Source organism: Astyanax mexicanus, unplaced genomic scaffold (genome assembly GCF_023375975.1).
Source record: "Astyanax mexicanus isolate ESR-SI-001 unplaced genomic scaffold, AstMex3_surface scaffold_40, whole genome shotgun sequence".
Taxonomy (NCBI): domain Eukaryota; kingdom Metazoa; phylum Chordata; class Actinopteri; order Characiformes; family Acestrorhamphidae; genus Astyanax; species Astyanax mexicanus.
The window spans coordinates 506,461-532,010 of NW_026040050.1; the positions used below are offsets into that span (position 1 = coordinate 506,461).

Genomic DNA, 25,550 nt, shown 5'->3' on the forward strand with positions numbered 1-25,550 from the left:
GGCACTCAGTCATGTCTGAATTAAAATTCAGTTTTGTTTCTTTCTTTTAATTTGAATACAGATACCTTTATCACTACACTGCTATCTAAGTGAGATAATGTGGGCAGCAAGGCATCAAGTCAGCAATTCTTGTATTTCAGACACAAAATGTGCTGTATTTGTCAGTCAGACAGTGTGTAGAATGTGTAAAACTAGCATGCCACATGGAGGGAAGCAGAGTAAAAACTTTTGACCCCATAAACTGGATACCCCTCTCTAAAGTATCAGAACTCCACTAACCACACAAAACTTTAGCAAATGTTTGATAACACATGTAATTACTATCTGAAATACAGCGATATAAGAGCACCTGTAAAGCAAAAGGAGTCACTCATGAAAATGTGTGACCTCTGTGGTGCAGACAGGCTCTCACAGCTGGTGCTCTGAGCATTTGTTTTAAGTAACTGATAAAAAAAAAAACACAATTCATCTTGAGAGACCATGCAGAGAACATTACAAAAGCCTCACATGATGATGCATTACCAAGTTTGCTTGTAAAGGTTAATGGTTTTCCAGGACATGGCCTTGATTTGTATTGATCCCAAAAAATGCACGGTCCGTATTTATATATTATATTATATAAATATAATCTAATATATAAATAACTTTATCATTTCTGCTCTTTAACATTTTCTCAGACTTTAAAATGAAGAAAGGTAAAGGAAAAAGTACAGAGCTGTCTGCTGTTTTTCTCCAGATAGGAGACTGTATTGATTAACCAGTATGATTTAATTTTATTAATGTATTTAAAACATAAGGACGTGATTAATGAAGCAGCAGAATATTGAGCGGTGTTAAAGCAATGCTAAGTCTCAGGTAATGCATTTATTGAATTAGATGGCTCTACTTCTGTCCATTACACTATTTTGCTATTGGGATTATTAATCTATATACATAGATTTTTTTCTGCATAGTATTTGTGCCTGTGTGTGTATGTATGATATATATATATATATATATATATATATATATATATATATATATGTGTGTGTGTGTGTGTGTGTTTCTTCTTTTTTATTTATTAATATCTAGTGCTGTGCTACATTAAATTCCACTGTCTATCTATCATGTGTTTCTTCAGTTGCACTATTTCAAAGCACTTTTGCTTTTACAGAGTGTATCTGATTTCAATATGAAATTTTGAATACAGTTTAAAACTGAAAGTCTCACTAATGATAGAAATGCTACAGTTTGGTATAGTTTGGTATTTTAGGGTGTTTTCACACCTGTAGTTGGTTTCTATAGTTCGGATCAGTTGATGAGTTTGTTTAATTGGAGCATTTCTCCCTCTGTTTGGAACACTTCATCTCCTCTGATTGGTCAGAGCTGTCTGGCACAGGAGCAAGAAAGTAAATATAGAGAGAAGATTCTGTGTTCCAATGTGTATATCTGTGCAGTGTGAAGCTGCTTTAACACAGAAACTGAATTACTGAAATAAAGTAACATTTTTAATGATATCCAAATTTTGTGAGATGCACTAGTATATATTATTTGTGGCTTTAAAGACCCGGAATCAGATTATTTTTATTTTTAAGTAGTAATCCTTTAGATTATAATGCCGTTTTAAGGGGCAAAATAAAATGATTTCAGTCTAACGTATATATATATATATATATTACATGTTTCTACAAAAGTTCCTGTAGTCTACATATTCTTATGTATAGTCTCTCTTATTCTCTTTCTTTCTCTCTCTCTCTTTCTCTGTGTTAATCTGTTTCTTATCTTTCAAAGCAGCTCTGCTTGTCCTCTCACAGCAGCTCCTTATCTGCCATCACTGTCAATCAACCACATCAGCAACTACAACCTACAGCAGCAGACCCCTCTCTCTCTCCTTCTCTCAGTCTCATTTTCACTCAGCAGCAGCAGCAGCAGCAGCAGGAACTGTGGACGTCCTGACAGCATTGTGAGCTCGGGTCCAGTATACTCACCCTGCTCCCATTTACATTAGAAAAGCCTGTCACAACATTACAGTGATAATGTAAAACATACAGCTACTGTTGAGCAACACTGATACGACTGCATGACGCTACTTAACCCTTCCATCATTCAGCCGTTCAACTAACATCAGGCTGCATCAGCATTTATACAGGAGGCTTATTACAACAACTGAGCTTTACAACAAAGCCTAAACCGCTTATTTTACATTAACACTATTTTAAGAAATCTTGTTGAAATAAGCTTGTATAAAAAGTTTAAGTACTGTATTTTTCTGCACTTAAAATACTTTAACTTTACCAAAGATCATCATCTAATCATTTAATCCATTTATTCAGTCAGGTATTAAGGAGCAGTAAAGTCTCTCCACTGAAGTACAGATTTATACAGGAGTTTCAGTTCAGTTCTCCAGCACCGGAACTGGAGCAGTATTAGCATTAGCCACTAACCGTGTTAAATGAGTGCTAGCTCTTTTGCCATTCAGAGAAGAGTATATTAGACTGTAGCCTGTTGCTAACCCCAGGTAGCATTACTGGAGCAGCATTAGCTTTAGCCACTAACCTCGCTAAGCACTAGCACTTTCACTGTTTAGAGGAGAGTATATCAGACTGTAGCCTGCTGCTAACCCCGGCTAGTACTGCTGGAGAAGTATTAGCATTAGCTGCTAACCATGCTAAGTGCTAGCCCTTTTGTCATACAGAGGTGAGTATACTGGACTGCAGTCTGAGTGTTTACCGGGTTAAAACAAGCTACGTGGGACAAAACGCTAGGTAATATCGCCCTGCCTTACTGCAACACTCAGGGTTCCTCAGTGTAGTGCTATTGGGCAGCATTAGCCGCAAATCTAGGCTTACTTTAAATAAACTAAAGCATTTTACTCACCCAAATAAAAAGTTTTTAGTAGAGAAATCTGTGTAGATTAATATCCTATTCACTTTAAAATATATATATATTTTTTTTTACTTAGGTTTAAAGGCAAGACCTTTAAACCTGTCTTTAAACCTGACCTTTAAACCTGTTTTCCTGTCTTGTAGAAGGAAAACAAGACACCCCTGTTCCTTAATAGTGTCACCTCAACTGCGCCTTATAATCCAGTGCATCTTATAGTGCGAAAAATATGGAAGGGCACTAACTTAAAGTGTTTTTATAAACACACTTTCAAAACTAGAGATGGAAGAATCCATCAGCTATCAGCATCTGCCCATTTTTAATCCAAACGATTCAAAATTAATGCCTTAAAATCTTTGTCTGTCATTTTTTGTATGTTTCTTTTCATCAATGTTGAGTCTCTCTTGGGGTCATTTTGACTCGGTGCTATAATATAATACTTGCTAATCACAGAGTGGGTGGAGCTTAACCAACTCAGGCAGAGAGCATGGATGATCTGAATGTGCTGCTGCACTGCAAAAAATCCATTGGCAAAAACTAGACAAAATATATGCAAATTAAGACAAATATATGTATATTAAGCAATGGCAAAGTCTCAAAATGAGTGAAGTAACACCTAAATCAAGCAAAAAAGTCACTGTTTTTGGACACAAGGATCAGAATAACTTGATTGCTGCTTGATTGTGCTTATTTTGAGTTCAAATTACTTAAAATAAGATACAAATTTTAAGTAAGAATAATTAAGATAATTATCCCCAAAATAATCTAACACTTAAACAATGCTTAGTAAGACAAAAAGTTTTTTTTTTTTATCAGAGAAGAAAATAAGATTTATTGCCTTAAATTTAGAAAATTTCAATTGCTAAGATTTCGTTTTTTGCAGTGTGTAGCTCATCAATCAGAAGTGCTGCAGCTGCATCCTCACCAAGTACCTTACACACTGACTTAATTTACCATTTCCCCACCACACACACTTCCATACGTACTTCCACACACTCACACACACTCATACTATCCTGTGCTAATCTCCGTCTCTAATCCGCCATGTTGTGTGCGCTCTGTGCAGTGTGAGGGGCTCGGGGGCAGGTGTAGGAGCACGCTGTAATCCCAGCCGGCCAGGTGTGATATTTCAGACAGAGGCGCAGCGTGTGTGTGTGTGTTTGTGTGTGTATGCTGTTGAGCTTGGGCAGGTGTCTGAGTTAATTGGAGATAATGGCGTTTTAAGGACAGCTGCCTGCGCTGGGTTAAGGGGGATTTATACCGAGGCTGTGAATTTGTGTAGAAGGGTGAGAGAGGATCAGACAGCACTAGAAGTTTCAGCAGCACTCCACTGTCTCGTGTGTTTTATAATCCAGCAGCAGCAGTACTGTTAATGTGGGACTGTTAGATAGTTTTGTCAACCTGTGAGTCAAGCAATGGTCAACAGATTGTAACAGTAACAGTTGTTTGTCTGTTGGTGGAAAACATGTCATGTAAAGAAACAGTAAGAGAAAAAAAAAGATGTACACTTGATAATACAACCACAGCCCAGACTAAACTACTGTACCCATGTTTCCATCATTAAAGAGGCAGTCCATATTTTTTAGCTTCTAAACTTAAAGCAGAAGCACTTCTGAGTAGAGAAGGGATGAAATATTAAGTTTAATGGTACCAGTGTGCTGAAACAACTGAAACACGTCTTTACGTACTTACGTCACACGTACAGCCTCTGAAAGAGGATCCGGCTCAGTTTTACTGAACTCAAGCGGCTGGTGGAGCAATGGAGACTTCAGAAGAGGAAACTCATAGCTCAGTAGCTCATTCACCCATAGTAAAACCTAAGAAACGAAGGAGTGAAGTTTCTGACTGTCTCTCTCTGACTAAACATAACCTGGAATCAGATTCATACACTCTTAAAAGAGACAGCATCACACCTGCCCAGTTTTAAAATGCTCAGTGCAATTACCCATTCTTACCAGAGAGGGCCCTAAATTCCAAAACAGTTACGGACATCAGATTTAAACAACCCTAATGTTTTCTTATTATAACTATATAACATGACTATTTAAATAGGGATAAAGGGTAAAGCCTGGAGTCCACTTGGTTGCACAAAGCCAAAAGCACCTTAACAAGCTAACAAACATGCACACATTCTGTGGTTAGTTTTGCCTGTTGCATACATCTCACAATCTTCCATTACTTCCATTAAAAATCTGTGTAGATTAACATCCAGCACTCATCTGACTTTTCTTTTTTCACATTTTCTCCCCAATTTACACGACCAATTACCCAAACCACTCATTAGGACTCTCACCTATCACCTATCACTAGTGATGCCCCAACACACCAGGAGGGTGAAGATTAACACACGCCTCCTTCAAACTGCTGCTGATGCAGCATTGCCAAGTAGCATTACAGCGCTAACACTTGGAGGAAAGCGCAGCGACTTGGTTCTGATACATCAGCTCACAGACGCAGACTTGTGCTGATCCACATCACTCTCTGGAGTGATGAGAAGAGAGAGCGCCATCTACTGTACCCACCCAGAGAGAGCAAGGAGAATTGTGCTCTCTCAGGATTTTGGTAGCTGATGGCAAATTACATAACTATTCGAACCGGAGATTTCCTGATCATAGTGGCAGAGCCCCCTCATCTCACTGAGTGTGAAAAATACGGTAAACACCACAGTGCAAGTCCTCCAATGTGTCAATGTGTGCAACTGCATCCAGGACTGTGATAAATATGTAGATAAAAAGAAAAGTAGAATCTGAATAAAATGCTTCATAAACATACACACTTGTCTGGATGTTCCACAATAAAACTCCATAATAATAATAATAATAATAATAATAATAATAATAATAATAATAATAATCCAGAAATGGGCTGAGAGAATAGCAGAGTATACCGTTTCAGACACCACTGCACGTCCTTGGGAAGGGAATAATGTCATATGCACAGTTAAAATGTCAATTAAGTGCTTGCATTGGCATTAAGGCCTGGTCCCTGGGAGACTCTCTGGAAATGAGTTTGTACCTCAGCGCTGTAAGTGATCTTCCCAATTCAGCACACCTCATTCATCTCGTCAGCTGCTTATTGAGCTCTTCACCAGTGAAACCAGGTGTGTCCGAGGAGGAAACGCACTAAAATCATCCTCCCCAGCTGCAATAACAGAGGAGCCTAATGCTTTATTACAGCTCTATATCATTAAAACCACAGTATTAGCAGCACAAATAACGGCATGCTACTGTTTATAATTAAACACTCCTCACACACACACGCTTAGCTTCTGAATAACTGGAGAACCTGGAGACTGTTAACTTGAATTTGATGGAACGTTACTGCTGTATATGCATGCTCAAAAAAGACATTAAAAAGGAACCTAAATCAAAGGTAAGTGTAAATAGTGTAAATTTAACCAAGGTCACTTAATGTTTGGCTCTGTAATATGATAAAAAAATCGTATCACGAATTTGCAGACATTTTCATGATACATAACATTTCTATCAGACGTCTGACCTGCAGACAAAATGCAAACGTTGCAGCAGATTCCTAAATAAATTAAAAGATTAAAAAATAATCTCCATCCAATCACTGTCATTTTTATTCGAAATCCTCTACACTCCATCCAATAAAACAGGAGTCCTTGCTTGTTTAGAATGTATTATGCAGTTGTTCAGTGTCTTTGCGCCCTATATTAAGCAATCTATAGGTGAGCTGTCAACCTTGATTAAGGGCGTGTCAATTTGTTATTGCTATCGTAACGACAGGAAAAGTATGCTGTGTGTGATTCTGAACGTGCAAAAGGTATGTACTTATTCTCCTATTTAATCATGGATGTGTTTTGGGTGTAATGAGAAATAAGCCAATCAATGTATTTCTTGCCATTCCCTTTAAGAGCCAGGTGCACTCAGAATTTGATGTATTGCTATTTTTACGGTGCAGTGCTTCTGTGCTATGCAACAGAGAACCCTGACCTTTTTATGTTTACATTGTAAAGGTTTAAAGTCTGTTTATTGTTGATGTAAAAGTTGGGTTTGTGCTGCATGTTCATTTGTGTGTGTGTATCGAGCGGGGCTGTACGCCTGACGAGTCTGTGTTGCCAAGATAGCAATGAACGTTTGACAGTTGTCAGGGTTTAATTCAGTCAATGATACACCTTATTTCCAGCAATCAGAAGGCATGAAAATAGACTGCTGGCTGGATGTAAGATAGCAAAGAGCATAATAACACGCCTTGCGCAGGGTTTAAGACAGGGCCTAAGCACTGATATGCACAGAAAAGCGAAATTTATTAGAATGCAGTAAAATACTGTTACTGTAGCTTATATTTGGCTGGTAAATCTTAACCAAGCTGCTCTCATAACCAAGAGTCAGAGAAAGAAGTCAATCTAACTGAACTGGTAATCCTGCATTAATGGAACATCCATGCCTGTAATAATTACAGATATCACTAATAATAAATAAAAAACCTTGAATTAATTAATATTCACGCACACACACTTTCTCTCTCAGCCTCTTTTCTTTCACACTCCCTCCTCCGTCTCTTTCTCTCCATTTCTCTCCTTCTTTCTCTCAAGTGTGAGGAAATGAAGTGTGACTTCATGAGTGTGTGTGTGTGTGTGTGTGTGTGTGGTAGAGTGTTAGTCGTGGAGCTATTTCTGAAAGCATGCTGTCATATCCCCTCACCCTATACATCCAACATGCATTTGCTCTGCTTTAACAGTTCTCTAGCCTCGTTTTGTCTGACTACACACACACACACACACACACACACACACACACTTTAAATAGAAACATCTTTTAGCATTGGGTACAGGGCAACATTTCTCCAAACTACTCGAGCATTCAGACATCACACTGAGCAAACACACTTCAGCTCTCTGGATCACAGCAGCCGTGAGCTGAGCCCAGAGTCTGAGGGGCATCACACTGTTTACACACACTGCCGTCCCAAAGTCCCCAACTTTCACATCATAACAATTAAAACATGTATTACAGACTGCAGTAATATTGCAGTTATATTTTAAACTAAACCCTATTCTATTTCATTTATTTCCTGAAATAACGATGTAATAAAAAATATATATGTTTTTATTATTAATGGTTTGTCATGTCATCTACCTTTCTTCATTATTAATAACCAATAACACTGATCAGAATGTGATCCCAGCAACACAAAGCTTATAATAAAAACAACAAAGCTATCCTACACCATCTAACAGCACCAAATCACTGCTTTTGGTGAATGAAATGTTAAATGTTGGTGTTCCACCTCAATTTAACACTGTCCCAGATAACATATGGACCAGCTCACTACACTATAACAAATACTTTAATTCATCACCGCATGGAATAACACATTTTTACTCCACAGGTTGAACAATTCCCCAAAGTGTTTAATAAAACAACTAATTAGCTGTGCTATGGAAAATTATTTAAATTAAATGAAAAAAGCAGGTGCAGGTGGCACATTTGAAAAAAATAGGTTATAAAAAAGTGAAAAAGTGCCAAATAAGCAGTGTTTCTCTTATAATACACCAACTCTCTGCTGGAGACCCTTATCTAACTTTCAACCCAACACCAAGAGTGTGATTAATACTTCACCAGAGGAACAATGTCAGCAGGACAAGCTGAGACAATTGCTGATTAAAAAACACAGGTTAATTATTAACACCGATCCCAAAGCTCATGGTGTACAATGTACAACTAGTGAACAACAGGTCAGCAATACAAAACAACATACCAGAACACAGTGAGCCAGAAGCAGGGTGAGACAATCAGGGGTCAAGAGAGTAATCATAGAGAAAAGCAAGGTCGGTAACTAAAGATCAACAACAGAACAAAAGGGCTGAACAAGAGAGTAAACTAGGAGCAGAAAAGGGTCGATAACAATAAGGCAAGAAAGTAAGAAAAAGCGTTGTAACAGAGCTAGTAATCTAGACACTACTCTGCAAGGAGCAAAAGAAACAGAGGGCTATATATACAGGTGAACACAGGTGTGGGAAATGAACAATCAGAATGTGGGCGAGGCTGAACACTGCAGTACCACATCATGTTTTCAGTTGAGTCATTGTAGTCCATGGACTGAGAATGCTGGGAAATGGAGTCTTTAGTGGAACAATTGTCCTGAATGAGCAGACTGACAGTGTCAGGACTGACAAACAAACACAACTACATCTTATGTGTCTACATAAACACATATGAAATATAAACGCACTTAGACAACCACCACAAACGACATAACCACTTAAAAGCCCCAAACAAAGAATAATGGAGGCTGCAGAGCATGCTGGGAGTGAAGTCAAGAGGTGTTGGACCCTGTGGGACTGTGTGAAGTTGAGTTTTAGGGTTAGGGTTGTTAGGATAACTCCCAGGGAGTCAAAACATGTTGTTACATAATTACATTAATGTAATGTTTTAGTGTATAGTAAAAATAAACAAAAGGTCTTTTTACCCTTTTATACTCTAAAATGTATAGAAAACAGTGTTTATCGCTCCCTCTGGTGTGAGATTAAGTCAGTATTGGTTTATTTGATATATTTATGTCTAATAACTGCTTGTTGCTGGGCTAGAACACATGGCCTCTCCCAGATTATAGTTTTATTATATGTAAAATCAGTGATGTTAAAAAGTCATTACAAACTGCAGTGAAGAGTTTACTAAATTTTCTCTTTTCTTTTGGGGGACGTGTGCTGTGTTATCATCACTGAATCATCCTTATTCTCTCTCTCTCTCTCTCTCTCTCTCTCTCTCTCCTTTAATCAGGATGTAAACAGAGGCAAGGTCACTCTCCTAAATGTGTGGTCTGATAAGATGAGTGCAGTTAATCCTTTCAACATGCTGATGAAGATTCTGGTGAGGAGGCTGGTGTTACACTGTTTTAGTGTGTGTGTGTGTGTGTGTGTGTGTGTGTGTGTGTGTGTGTGTGTGTGTGTGTGTGTGTGTGTGTGCGTGTGCGTGCGTGCGTGCGTTAATTACATTTGTCCTCAGTATGACCCCTAAGACAGACTCATTTACATGCAGAAAGTCTAACTAACTTAACTCTCCACCGCTGATGCTGCCTGGGAATGGGGCGTCGCAGCTAATACAGAACGTTATGTTTTACCATTTAGCCCTTTTATTTAATTAATTTATTTTAATTTATTTGTTTTGTTACTGCCTTTACTTTTGATTTTTTACATTTTTATTTTTTTGTTCCTTTTATTTATTTATTATTATTACTTTATTATTATTATTATTATTATTATTATTATTATTATTATTATTATTATTATTATTATTATTATTATTATTTTAATTCCATCATTTACATTTTTATAACTGTGCTTATTTTAGTCCTTTATTTTTTATTTTATTGTTTTTTAATTTATTTATTTATTTGTATATTTTTTATTATTATTATTTAACAGTGTTTATATTGTATTATTCTATGTATTTATGTCTTTCTTTTATTGCTCTACATTTTAGCCTGTTTGCATATCCTTTTATTTTTAAGTATTTTATTTTTAATTTCTTATTTCTTCTTATTATTTTTTTTTATCTTAATTAAATCTTACATTGTTTGCTTGTTTTTATAATTTAAATGTAAGTCCCTTTAACGCTATGGAAGATGAGGGCTACCCTCAATGTATTTACCGAGTGAAAATAAAGGTTGATTACTTGATTGATTGATTGATTGATTGATTGATTGATTGATTGATTGATTGATTGAACGTTATAATAATGCATAACAACATTTTAAAAAGGTTTCAGGAGGGTTAGCCCTGTAACATTACAGATATAATGTTTCTGGAACGTTCTGAAAACCTGTGATGTAATAATGGTTTGCATCATAACATTATTAGAATATTTATCGTAACATTCCAAGCAATTTATGAAACTGTTAAAAGTTGTAGAATGAATGCGGGTCATTTTTGACCCATGTGTGCATTAGAGGAGTAGTGATTAAGAAAAGGGATTTTATTTAGAAAGAAAAAAAGGAATAAATAAAATAAGGATGCATTACGATAAAAAAAAACAAATTAACTGAGGTATAGCTTGAATACTGAATGATTAAATAAATGTATTGCAAAGATATAGAAAATTAAAACTCAGCTGGGTGACTTTCGACCATGCTGTGCATCAAAGAGTTAATTCATCACTATATAGAATAACACGTTTTTACTCCACAGGTTGAACAATTCTCGAAAGTGTTCAATTAAAACAACTAATAGCTGTGCTATGGAAATTTACCCCAGATAACACAGAATGTTATAATAGCACGTAACAACAAAAAAGGTTTCAGGAGGGTTAGCTATAATGTTACAGATATAATGTTCCTGGAACATTCTAAAAGGCTGTAACGTAATACTGGTTTGCATCATAACATTATTAGAACGTTTATCACAAAACATTCCAAGCAATTACTCCATAACAGTATGGAATCGTTAGAAATTGTAGAATGAATGCGGGTCATTTTTGACCCATGTGTTCATTAGAGGAGTAGTGATAAAAAAGGGCTTTTATTAAAAAAGTAAGAAATTTAAAAATAAAATAAGGATGTGTGATGATTAAAAACAAGTTAATTGAGAAAAGAAAAATTCCCAAAATTAAAAATTTAAACACAAACACAAGCGATTTTACTATGTACATTAATGTACATAAAATACATTAAATAAAAACAATCCAAGAACATCCAGAAAATTTGACAGATCGGACATTCCAAACATAATAAACAAAACTGTAATGTATAGAAAACATTCTACTAACCAAAAAACGTGCTAAAGTAAAAATAAGAGCGTAAGAGTGAAAGAAACTGTGTGAGAAGAAGAGAAACAGTGTGTGTGTGTGTGTGTGTGTGTGTGTTGATTTATGTGTGATTAACTGTTCTGTTTGATGAGTCTGGTTGCTGGATTTCTCTGAGCTCTGCTGAACACGGCTGTGTTTTCTCTCTCTTTCTCTACATCTGAGCAAACGCTGGGCCTGAGAGCCTCACACTGAACTTAAGCCACCGACACACACACACACACACACACTGCTGCCACAATCAGTCCTCCAGTGAAAAGGAACATTTCTGCTCCGGTCCTTAAACAGGTTTCTAATCATTTCTAAATGACTTTAATTAACAATTAGTAGAAAATACATTAAAAAGGGAAAAAAAAGAAAGATAGAAACGGCGGTATGTGGAGGTTTGCATTCAGATGACTCAGACACATCTGATATACCAAAGACTAAAAAGTATATATATATTAGCACTGTGAAAATAGCACTCTGTTTGCAGCAGTAGGTCAAATCAAATAAGCTTGTTTAAAAATATATATAGTAGTTTTTTTTTTTTTTTTATCTAGGTCATTGAGCTTAATCAGCTTTTGTATTGTTCTGTCTGTTGTGATTCATTGATATCAGAGGAAAAATTTAGGAAATGCACTGAAATTTATTTTTTAAATATATATTCAAAGTTTAATTTTAAAATGATGTACGTCAGCAGTGCTATTCTAATCATAATTTTACTTCAGCAGTGCAATATTAGTAATAAATATAAACAAAGGTACCTTGCCAGCACAATTTTAATTGTAAAGCTATTGTAGCAGAGCTATTGTAATACATACATACATTTTTTTCAGTAGTGAAACCTAAGCCACATGCAACTGAAATTTACACAGAGAAACTAACTAATACCGAGCGTAATGAGTGAAACATATCACGTTTTATTTAAATAAATTAATGAACATAGAGCAGAGAAATGTATCTGAACCTGCTCTTTACAGTCTCTCCCTGACACACGTGCAGGTTACTGTATATAACAGCGCTCTAATAAACAAAAACCTAACACTACAGGAAACGGTGCAATATAACTCAAAATAAATGAGTTATTGTTCGGTTTACATTATTCAGTCTTATCATCAAAAGTCATGTTTCTAAATATTCGGTGCAACCCTAGAAAAATATTCTAATAATAATAATAATATTTCTTAAGCTTCATATTATACAAAGATGCGTAGAGGTGTGTGTGTGTGTGTGTGTGTGTGTGTGTGTGTGTGTGTGTGTGTGTGTGTGTGTGTGTGTTTGTGTGGACAGGTGTGTGTGTGAGTGAGCAGAACAGAAAGCACGAAGGGCAAGGAAGAAAATGAAGAAAATAATGATAATCGATGGTTTCATTTCGTCCCTGTCTTTCTCTATAATAACACACACATGCTCTTTGTGGGCCGTGACCTTTTACCCAGAATGCAATGCAGGACAAATGGAGCTCACAGGAGCACAACTCATTTTTAAAAGAGCAGTCTGACTCAACACTGGCCACTGACACACACACACACACACACACACACACACACACACTCACACTAACACACACTCGCGGTCTGAGCTCACCCTGGGCTGGAGCTTCTGCAGACAGAATCCCTGGTTGCCCCGGTTACCGGTGCACTGAAGCGAGGCAGAAGAAGGATGAACCTGCTCAGAATCTGGATGAAGATCACCTACTGAATGTGTCAATTAATATGAGTCCACCGTGCTCTCATGCGTGAGGGGAAAAGTGCACATATACAAAGTGTGTGTCTGTGTGTGTGTGTGTTTAAATGAACGATCAGTACTAAAAGTGAACGAGTGTGTGAAACGAGTGAGTGCTGTTTGCAATGTTTTATGGTTTGCTAGGGTGTACACGATAATATCGCCAATATTTGTGAATATCATAAATGATATTTTACCCTGAAATATGGTGCTGAATCCCCCACCCCTAATTATCACATCAGGGTTCTACTTTTTTGCTGTTTTTAGCAAAAGAGAAAATTCACACTGTTCTCGTTTTCCATTATATATCAACTATATAAAGTAGGTTTTACTTTAATCCTGGATATATGGAGATATTTGGAGTGCATTATTAGTATCATGACATTCTGTTACAACTCTGATAAAACTTTTAAAACTTTTATTTTTTAATATCTCAGTTAGGGGTGTGCAATATCATATCGTATGCAGTAATACAATTTTATTGTCATTTTGTTGCAGTAGTGAGTGTATTCTTGATTTTTTTTTTTGTATTTTTGAGTATCGTTATCGCAAAAATACCATGAAATATCGTGATATTATTTCAGGGCCATATCGCCCACCTCTATTGTTTGCACATCAAACTCATGTGGATGTTATATAACTCTGTTAGCTTGAAGCACTGCGGGCTTTACATTAGCCAAAGCTAAACCTATTATCCCAAACAAACCCACTGCTCTAAAAAAATACACTTACTGCTTAATATATAGAGAGGGATTTTTGGTTTCTGTCGTATATCTCTGTAACACTAGTTTCCGCCAAGGTAGAAAACTGAAGAGCTGTGCTTTTCCGTTGTGACTGATACAAGTTAGCATTATCATGTTGTAGCACAACGTAACATGTTAATCAGCTTACTTCAGATCACTTAAGCTTGCTTTCTTAAATACTAGCTGCCTTAAAAAATCCAGCTGTACATCGACCAACACTGCACTCAATGTTGAAATGGTTTAAAAGGCCTGTCTCTACAATGCTGTGCTTAGCAAACCTTACTGAAGCTCAGTGATTACCTGTTTAGAAGAAAAATGACCATTTCCATTGCAACACTGCATTGTTTTTATGTTGTTGTGTTCTATACCTGGCTACCTGCAGTGTGGAAATGGGCCTGGGGTATTGGCAAGTTGGTGGGCAGGGTCGGTTCAGAGGCTACAACCCAAACAGATTACCGTAACGTACAAAATCACTCAGATCAAATAAGAAAATACTGACTGAAGCTCTGCTGACAAGAGCAGCCAGTGTTAATAATTACCACGTTTCCTTAATAGCTAATGATTAATCCTGATCATTTTATGAGTTACTACAGAATATATAATTGTTATTGCTTATTTAACATGCAATCTGCATAATTATACATCTTTTTCAGAGTAAAAATAACTTAACTTTCAGTAAACAACAGAAAATCTGTCCAGGATTATAGGCAATGTCTGGATGTTTTATTTAATTATTATTTTTAAATAAAAAAAAACAGCAGCATCATACCAATAACAAAAAGTCATGTTTAGAAACAGGAGCATCAGACTTTCTAACTCTAAAATATGCAGCGCTTTCTCTGTATCTGCGCAGAAATTAAACGCAGCTCTTTCTATGATTCATTATTGAAAGGGCCTGAAAGTCTCCTCAAAAGACCAACCAAAACAATCTACAACTGCAGTCAGAGAGCAGGAGACGAGGACTGGAGTGGGGTGTGGGGGATAGAAAACAAGAGAGAAAGAGAGAGAGAGAGGGATGCAGAGAGGTCTTCTGTCTGTCTGTCTGAGAAAGCATTAATTGGCTTTCATATCTGTGCAGCTCAACTTAACAAGCCTGTTAATAAGCCTGAGTTCTGAGGAGCTTCAGAAAAGAAATAAATGAAAAGAAATTAACAGAAAAAAAGAAGAAAAGAAGGAGAAAAGGAAAGAAAAAAGAAAGAAAATGTGAAGAAAAAAATGAAGAAAGGAAACAGAAAAGTGGTTGCTAATGATTGGTCCTTTTTTTGGAGGGGGGGGTGCAGATAAAGAAGACAGAAAACAATAGGATCTGTTTGGTTATAAAAACTCTGCATGTTAAAACAGTTCCAAAGCTCCTCTGTTTGTAGCTGTGCTGCTTATAAGCTCTGCATTGTTGCTAGGTTAGCGTGATAGACTCTATTATCGGCCATTTCAGTCAAAATTGTGGAAATCTAAGCTTTTGGTTTGTATTTGGTTTGTAAGCGCTGTAAGCGTATCCTATTTTCCTGGTAAACACGCATCATTGCGAGTTTACCTGTATGTGGCGGAGAGCTGTGTGGAGAGCTTCGGTTAAAGTGCATTACAGGCTGAAAATGGCACTCATTAAACTTCTCTCAGCCAATCACATTGCAGGGTCAGGACTAACTGTGGTATAATAAGGTTTTATGCATTAACTCAACATAGAACATGGATTGCTACAGAAATCCATCTTTCATGTTAAGTTAATACATACACAGTAGTCCCGTACATACACAGTATAGTGAGCACACAAACAGGAGGTAGAGGAGATTTACAAAATAAATGTACAACATTTGACAAAAATATGTGAAATGTTGTACATTTATTTTGTAAATATCTCCTGTTTGTGTGCACACTATACCGTGTATGTGTATGTATGTGACCAGATAGTAATCAGCAGCCGGTTCTAAGAGCCGAACCGTTCAAGACTGACCAAGCAGCTACTAAACACAGCTGTGTGTGTTGTAATTATTTTGTCTTTTTATTTATCTAACTTTAAGTTTTACCTTTCAGCCATTTTTTTTATTTATTTTATCCTTTTATTTGTTTTATTACTGGTTTTACTTTTGGTCTTTTATATTTTATATTTTATGCTTTTATTTTATATACTTTCTTAATTTATTATTAATATTTATTTTGCTTCCAATATTTACTTACTAATTTGGGATAATTGTGGTGTTATTTCAGTCCTTTATTTCCTTAATTTTGTTAAATTTTTTATATTTATATCTAATTATTGATCTCTTTTATAATTTAAACTTATTTTTTAGTCTCTTTAGTTTTGTAAATGCTCGGCTGCATTGTAAACGAGGGTTACATTCAATGTTTACCGGGTGGAGATAAAGGTCAATTGATTGATTGATTGATTGATTGATTGATTGATTGACAACAGAGCAGTTATATTCTGTGAATGATGTCGATTGGTGTTTTGTAATGCACTCTGTTCTCCTGTTTGCACAATGCTGTGTGGGCCATCACCATCAGCTCTCTTTGGTGTTACAGTGTGTTCTGAACAGGAAACAGCAGATTAGCACAGAGATACGTTGTGATTCTCTGTGCTGCTCTGTATCTGTTGTCACCTCAGTGCTGGACGTCTATCAGACGTTGTTTCTCTAGAGCCAGAGAGCTGAGTGTCCTCGGCCGGAGCAGGGTGGAGCCGAGTCTGGCCTGCAGCTCCGTCGCTGCCGGGGTCAGTCTGGGTAGTTTATTCTCCCTCTGGCTCTCAGCCAATCCCGATGATCCGTTTCATCGGTCTGTGATACGCAGGCTGCTGAAAGCTTCATCGGACAGGAAGCGCGCGTGTGTAGGCGTGTGCGCTTGTGTGTGTCTCTACACATAGAAGACATTCACTGTCATCCCAGTCATGCCTCTCTATTGCCACGGCAACAGAAGAAAGGCTGCTGTGTCAGAATCCAGCCAGAGACACAGCAGACAGTCGCTGGAGATGACAAGCTGCTTTAGCTCAGTAAAAGCACAATTACAGAGCACAATGACAACACAGCAACCCACCGCAGACCCTTTCTTTACCCTCATACTGTTCCACACCAGCGATTCCATTCTTAAACACACAAGCATGAGGCCAGTCCATAATAACGCTACAGAAACTATTAGTATTATCTGATACTGGTCAAGTGTTGCCAAATCTTTTCATAACAACGCTTGTACCAGAACATTTTACGTGTCAAACTGATCTACTCACCACTGACCAACACAGTTCAACACAGTTCAACACTGTTTAACAAAGAGCACAAAAGCTGAAAACAAAATGCTAAGATTTCACACTGCACATTGTGCCCAATCACAAATAAGCAAGTCAGCTAGGGTTCATTTTGTATTTTGAGATACGGAAACGGATCAGCCAATCAGACGAGTCTGATCTGCTGCATCATTCAAGATAGAACAGATTATTTAAAAACAAAGCAGAAATCAATCTACCTCTCTCTACCTCACTCTACCCTATTCTACCCTGCTATCCTAACCCCTCTACCCTACCCCACATTACGTCACTTTAACAACACTCTACCTCTCTCTTCACTCTCTAACTCACTCTACCTCACTCCACCCCAACCCACTGTACCTCGCTCTACCCTACTATACCTTACTCTACCACATTCTACCTCTCTTTACCTCACTCTACCCTATTCTACCCTGCTATCCTACCCCCTCTACCTCACTCTACTCTACCCCACATTACTTTACTTTAACCACACTCTACCCCTCTCTACCTAACTCTTCTCTACTTCACTCTTCACCCTCTGACTCACTTTACCTCACTCCACCCCAACCCACTCTTCCTCGCTCTACCCTACCCCATTATACCTTACTCTACCCCATTCTACCTCTCTACCTCACTCTACATCCCTCTAGCTCACCCTACTGTACTCCACTTTACCTCACTCCACCCCAACCCACTGTTCCTCACTCTACCCTACCATACGCAGCCTTACTCTACCCCATTCTGCCTCTCTCTCCCTCACTTTACATCCCTCTAACTCACTTTACTCTACCCCACTCTACCTCTCTCTCCCTCACTTTACATCCCTCTAACTCACTTTACCCTACCCCACTCTACCTTATTGTACCCTATTTTATCTCACTCTACATCCCTCTAACTAACTTTACCTCACCCCACTTTACCCCACTCCACCCCTAAACCACTCTTCCTCACTCTTCCTTACCCTGCCCTACTTCACTTTACTCTGCATTACCTCACTCTACTCCCCTCTACATTGTTCAATTCAGTGAAATGTATAACTTTAATAATACATTCAATAATACAAAAAAGAAATTGTAGAATTCCACCCAGTATGTTCTGAAATGGTGTAAATGTTTATATTGATGCAGCAAAACTGCCAGTGCCCAAGCCTGAGAGTCCTAATAGAGCATCAGTAAAGAGAATAACAAGATAACACCACACAGTGACTGAACATCCACACCACACGTCCATACATCTCCAACCACACAGGCCTGCAGTGGAGATCACTGGACAGATTATCAGTTTAGTTAGGAGCCAAAAAGTGCATAAGAGTATGAGAGAGAGAGAGAGTGTGTGTGTGTGTGTGTGTGTGTGTGTGAGAGAGAGAGAGAGAGAGAGAGAGAGAGAGAGAGAGAAGAATCAGACAGAAACACTGAGAGAACTAAAGAGGGAGAGAAGAGTTAAGCCGAATAAATAAGGCAGAAAGGTGAAAGAAGGAGAACCTACCCCAGGCAGAGTCTTCTGTTCATGAAGAGCACTCTGAGCCTTCAGTGCAGACTCCCTGGCACAGTAAGTTAGAAAGGCACATCCTGAAATACACAAACAAACAAACAACCGAGCCGAGAGTCAGTGGAGGACACGCAGGTTTTAGTATTCAGATTAAACACTGCAGCTTTACACCTGATTCCAGCTTCCTTTACCGTCCTCTCAGTTAAATACCAACACTTATAACAGGAGGAATCAGTCAGGATCAGCCAGAATATTAAAACCACAGAGAAGTGAAGTGACAGTGGCGTTACAGAGGCACCTTTCAACTGGTAGAATATCTACATTTTTCTCACAGTAAGGTGCACCATACTATAAGGCACACTATCAATTAACATATTTTCTGGTCCATTTTCAAATAGACCAGTATAAAGTGCACTTAATTATATGGTGCATTATGTGACACTAGTAAGGAACAGGGTTGTCACCATGTTTTCCTTCTAATTCAACAGGTCTCTCCACTGGGTCAAATGAGTGCAGGATGTTAATCTAAACAGATTTCTCTCCTGAAAACTGTTTATTTGGGTGAGTAAAGCTCTTCTGTTTATTTACAGTATACTGAGATTTCCAGTAAGGCTGGACCATTGTTTAGCGGCTGATGCTAATGCTGCTCCAGCAGTGCTAGCCAGGGTTAGCAGAATGCTACTGGCTGATAATACTCACCTCTGAACGGAGAATGAGCTAGCACTTAGGGCACTTAACGGCTAATGCTAATGTTGCTGGAGAACTGAAATTCCTATATAAAGCCTTACTTCAGTGGAGTGGCATTACCGCTCCTTAATACCTGACTGGTAAAATTCATACATAAGGAGCACCGGATTATAAGGCACACTGTTGATTTTCAGGAAAATGTAAGAATTTTAAGTGCACCTTATAGTGCAAAAATATGGTAGGTGGATAAGTGTTGCTTTACTGTGATGCACCAACCAGCCAGATAACATTTCCTAACTGGAGCATTTGAACTTATATGACATTATAATTTAGACTAATACAGAACAGTGAGGATAATGATAATAGTAGTAGTAATAATATGGAATAAATCAGCTGTTTAAGCAGTTTGTTCTTAAATGACACTATTAATATCGTCGCTGTCCAATGAAAAACACTTATCTCCAAAACAGCAACTTTACAGGAGAGAGAAAAAAACTTGTAAACTTTCAATAGAAGTCAATGTAAAAAGAGTTTATTTCAGGTCATTTTGAAGAGTTTCTATTGGTCCGTTCATCAATAAATTTTGGCAAAGTGTAAAGGACAGTTTGTCTGTTCAGATTATGTAGAAAACTAAAAATCGACAAAAATGGAGATGTGTTTTTCATTGGACAGCGACGATATGTATTTGATTCAGAGTAAAACTGAACAAGAAACACATTACACATTGCTAGATAACTACCTCGGCCTGTATGATGTCTCAGTGAGGCAATGGTAATGACAGCTAATAGATTGTCAGTTTCAGAATCAGATGTGATCTGTTTTTTGATGTGGTTCACAAAAACATAACAACAAATACGGACACATTCTGGGTGAGTCGCAGACAGCTTGTAAAAAATAAATACATTTAAAAACATAAAAAGAATTAATGCTCATCTGATTTTGTATTTGTCTTTTATTTTATATTTATTAAAAGTAGTTGTCATGTTCCTTCTCAAACAAATTGCTCTTAAATTCATTTTGCATACATATGTATGTTTAATTGTTTTTTAAGGCTATTTTTGAAAAACGAAATTTGTTTGGTTTGTTTTCTTTATAAGTGGGTCACAACTTAGCCCTAGAACACACAATGTTTTCATGTGATTTTCATTGTGTTGCTGCTGTCTGAGTTGCCTGGGACTTTGGGGAGCTTAAGGGCTCATAGATGTTAATGAGTAAGATATTATATGGGTGTAATTTACCTGATGTTAGTGTGTTTATGTGTTTAAATCAGTCGATCACATGTTCCAGGAATGCGTGGACCAAAGACCAAGTTCCCAACAGCAGCATTATTGTTTTTGTTAGGACATTATGTGTAAAGATTTTTTTTTTATAGGGTCGTCCATGCTACCTTTTTTATTTTATGTGATGTATGTTTTAAAAATTAAAAGAGGGTTCCAAAACGTGTCATACAGTGTATACCCAACATTAATTTTAACGTTAGTGTTCTAAGGGTTATAACCATGAGAAAATGTGCGTCCTAGGCTTGAGAACCCCTGTTATACACTGCATTAGGGTTACTGGATAATAAATGATTAGTCTGGGTAATCTGTTAATTCAGTCTGATGGAAAATAACATGTAAGCTCAGTATCCAGAAATATCTTATATTATAAAACTGCTTACAAATAATAAACTGAGAAAGAATCAGAGCTTCACGTACAGTATAGACCCAGCCTGCTGTGCTGATGAAGCTGCAGCCGAAGAGCCAGGATGAAAAATAACTGTGAATGTTCATAATTTGTTGTGCTACACAGAAAATCACTTGCATTACAGAGAGTATAAGAGCTTCATTTGTCAGACAAATAAATTCAGCTACATTATGCAACAGCGTTGCCTGTGCCAAGAAGTGTCATTCTTCATCAGAACAAGGGACAGAAATCAGAAAGAGACGAATGTAAGTAACGGACTGGAAGAAATAACAATTCAGCAGGCCTTTTCTCTATTCAGAACACTGTCTAACCTGGCTCATTAAAGCAGAGGAATCATCACTCCAGAGTTACAGTCCTTCCTTTGACATTTCAGTACTTTTGTGTGTGATAGAGTCAATTTGTAAAGCTATTTAAAACCAATTACATCATTTATATGGGGCTACTGGGGCACGGGTAATGAATGATAAAATTAAACATTGCACAGCCCTGGCTTACTCCCACCGTGGAGGACCTTTGTGAGCTCTGGAAGCGGCTGCTAAAATTTGACAGATAACCACGGTCAGCCGAAAGATCCCCCCCGCGGACGTGCCGCTTATCCGGCCAGCGGGCCGACTGCTCCATGCTCTCACACACACACACACACACTCACGAATACTGGAGCCCAAAGAGTGACCATACTAAGGGTCACTACAGAACAGCCTGTCTGTCTGACTGTTCTCTGTCTGTGCCCAGTTAAAATGAGCCTGAGGTAATTAATAATTATCATGTATCATTTTTTTATTTTGCTATTCATCACCAAACCGATGAAACTCAACAACAAAAATTTAAATCTTAAAATCAGTTCAGTTAAAACTGAAGCAAAAGACCAGAGCAACATGGAGACAAAACACATATCATATCAATCGCACAGTAACATCATTCTGATATCAGACATTTATTCATCTCAGAACACAGTTAGCATCGAGGCTAACACACTCCAAATCTGCTGCTGACTATTGCTGTTAGCTAGCATTAAAACAATAGCTGAATTCTGGTGGTCAATATCTGAGGGCTCAGCTGGGAAAACTGTTAGAATCACCATTTTAGGCTTTATGATAAAAGATTTTATTAGTTAAAAAATGTATATTTTTTTTACTATTTTTGGACTTCACTAAGTAAACTTCTGATAAAAATATGGTAAATTATACCCCAGTTATTTCTGACCCTGTAATGTGATTGGCTGAGAGGTGTTCTGTGAGTGCCGTTATCAGCCGGTAATTGCACTGTAACCAAAGCTCTCCATATGTATTACTCCACCACATACAGGTAACCTAGCGACAATGCAGCGCTTACAAACCAAACAGCACAGCTACAAACAGAGCAGCAATGAAACTAACTCACAGAGTTTTTATATCCAAACAGATCATATTTTCTCATCCTCTTAAACTCAAAATAATGGAACTGAGGTATAATCACAATAGTATTATTGTACCAATATTACAATAGTGCCAATATTACTAGTTATAGCACGAACCTCGAGTGTAGTATGCTTAAATATCTAAATTCTGTTAATATTTGCATCTCATGTTTAATCATTTTAATCTGGGCTTGTATATTTTATTTTTACAGAGCAACATAATCATATTGACTCTTTAAGATATATTTGAGTAGTGTAGAATCTCCTGAATATAACCTCTGACATGTGGCCATACAAAGGTATGAGTAATTTTCTTGATTGGTTGTCACTCTTGTTTTTTTTTTTTGTTTTGTTTTTAATAATTAAAGATATTTATTTAAATGTATGCACCTGCCTAATTTAGTTTAAATAATTATTGCAGACTTTCTGTAAATTCTGTAAATTTCATTTCAAACTTCAATATCACTGTGTTTTTCTGCTATATTATATACTTAAGTTATATATAGTTTTACATAGCACTGTTTACAGTATATTTGGTTTAGTTTGTGATAGATGCTTTGGAATATTAGACTTCCTTCTCTTTTTGAAATACGGTTCTGTAAAGTCTGTTTTACTGTTCTGTAAAGTTTATTTTATCTTCTATAACAGAGTGGTGCAATGTACTGGTCCCACTGGAAAGTGAAGGAAATGCCGAAACGGAATCGAGGGTCACTAATAATGCATCTTTAAACTGATGCCGAGGGGCAGATTATTATCTGTCAGTGGGCGGCATTTGGCCCCGGGGCTGAACTTTGGACGTCCCTGCAGTACAGTAATATTCCATTCCATTTCATTTTACACAAACAGTACTGAAGTAACTGTAATACAGTCCACTGTGTTCTGCGTTCTGTTACCTAGCAACATTCTACACACCACCTGTGATACCATAGCAACCCCCTCACAACACCACGGCAACCACACAGCACTGAGACACTTCCTGCAATACCACATATGAACACTTTAGAAAAAAGCCCTTAACAAGAAATCACACACAGCAACCATAACCGTGTAGAACTGTGTAGTCTTCTGAAAATGCAGTTTCTTAGTTATTATTATTATTATTATTATTATTATTATTATTATTGTTGTTGTTGTTGAAACGTATTGCTACTGTAATAGCAATAATAAACATTACAATATGATTATTTGAACATATTTTTTAAATAAATGTAAGTTTTTAAGTTTTTAACTTTAATAACCAACATTTAAAAACATGAAAGATAATTGTTTTCTAAAGCAGCCAATTTGGGAGAAAGCTGAGCCAACACTCCCCAGCGTTCCTCCACGTGTGCGTCAGACTGAAGAGGAAAACTTGTCTCAGAGTTAATGTGGTTAATATGGTTTTGCTCATTTGCCTAAATTTTAGATACAGTTTGTTTTAATTATAGATACTAAAATACATGTATAAACGTAGTATAACCATAACAGAGTATGCCCCTGACCCTCCAACACACACACACACACACAGACACTCTCACACACACACACAGCCACTCTCACACACACACACACACACACACACAGACACACACTCTATCTCTTTCTTACACACACACACATACACTCTCTCACAGACACATAAACTCACACACACTCTCTTTTTTCACACACATACACACTCTCTCTCTCTCTCTCACACACACTCTCTCTCACACACATGCACTCTTTCTTTTTTACACACATACTCACACAAACACGCTCTAACTCTCTCACACACACACTCTCTCACACACACACACACACACACTCTCTTTTTCTTGTTCACACACACACACACACTCTTTTACTCTCTCTCACATGTACTCTCTCTCACACACGCACAGACACACACTCTCTCTCTCTCTCACACACACACACACACACTCTCTCTCTCTCTCACACACACACACAGACACTCTCACACACACACACAGCCACTCTCACACACACACACACACACACAGACACACACTCTATCTCTTTCTTACACACACACACATACACTCTCTCACAGACACATAAACTCACACACACTCTCTTTTTTCACACACATACACACTCTCTCTCTCTCTCTCACACACACTCTCTCTCACACACATGCACTCTTTCTTTTTTACACACATACTCACACAAACACGCTCTAACTCTCTCACACACACACTCTCTCACACACACACACACACACACTCTCTTTTTCTTGTTCACACACACACACACACTCTTTTACTCTCTCTCACATGTACTCTCTCTCACACACGCACAGACACACACTCTCTCTCTCTCTCACACACACACACACACACTCTCTCTCTCTCTCACACACACACACACATGCTCTCTCTCTCTCGCTGTGTCTCCTAAATATGTTCTACTTCAGGAGTTCCCAACCTTTTGCAGCTCACATCTAAAACCAAATGCAGCTCTGCCTCCGTCTTCATCATTTTCTCCTCCTGTGCAGGAGAAGCCCGGTGCTGTGTACGTCTCTCAGTCAGAGTTACAGCTTCAGGGTCTTCTGTTGTAAAAAAACACTCTGAGTTTCTAACTATTTATCTATGATGAATAAAATACACACCACAGCACAGCCGCTTCACCCAGACTCTCACTAATAACATCAGCAGCTAGTTCATCTCTAATCTCTGCCTGTCATGTGACTGTACTACACACCACGCCAGTCCCTGATAAATGAACTGTGTACAGTTTACTGGTGTTGCCAAATGTGAATCTGTGGTCATTAAAAATGTATTGACATCTGCATACCTGCATATTTTGTGCATTTACAGTGTAAACATGCTGAACAAACATGTTTATTAATAATGTTTTGTTTCCCTGAATTCCCATAGAATACAGGAGGTTAAACTATTTTAATATTAACTTTATTATAATTGTGGACTAGAGGAAAATATAGCTATATCACAGTGATCACAAGTTACAATAACTTTTTATAAAAAACTAAAAACACTTTATTTTAC

The 25,550-nt window shown here is 37.5% G+C and overlaps 1 protein-coding gene across 2 annotated transcripts in view; it reads right to left on the minus strand.

The window, feature by feature from the left end:
• celf6 (CUGBP Elav-like family member 6) overlaps window positions 1–25,550 on the minus strand; it is a 260,186-nt gene that overhangs the window by 225,295 nt on the left and 9,341 nt on the right. For both annotated transcript variants that reach the window (XM_049473607.1, XM_049473606.1), the window contains exon 2: window positions 18,792–18,874. In XM_049473607.1, coding sequence (XP_049329564.1) covers window positions 18,792–18,874 — 83 coding nt within the window. The remainder of the gene's footprint in view (window positions 1–18,791; window positions 18,875–25,550) is intronic.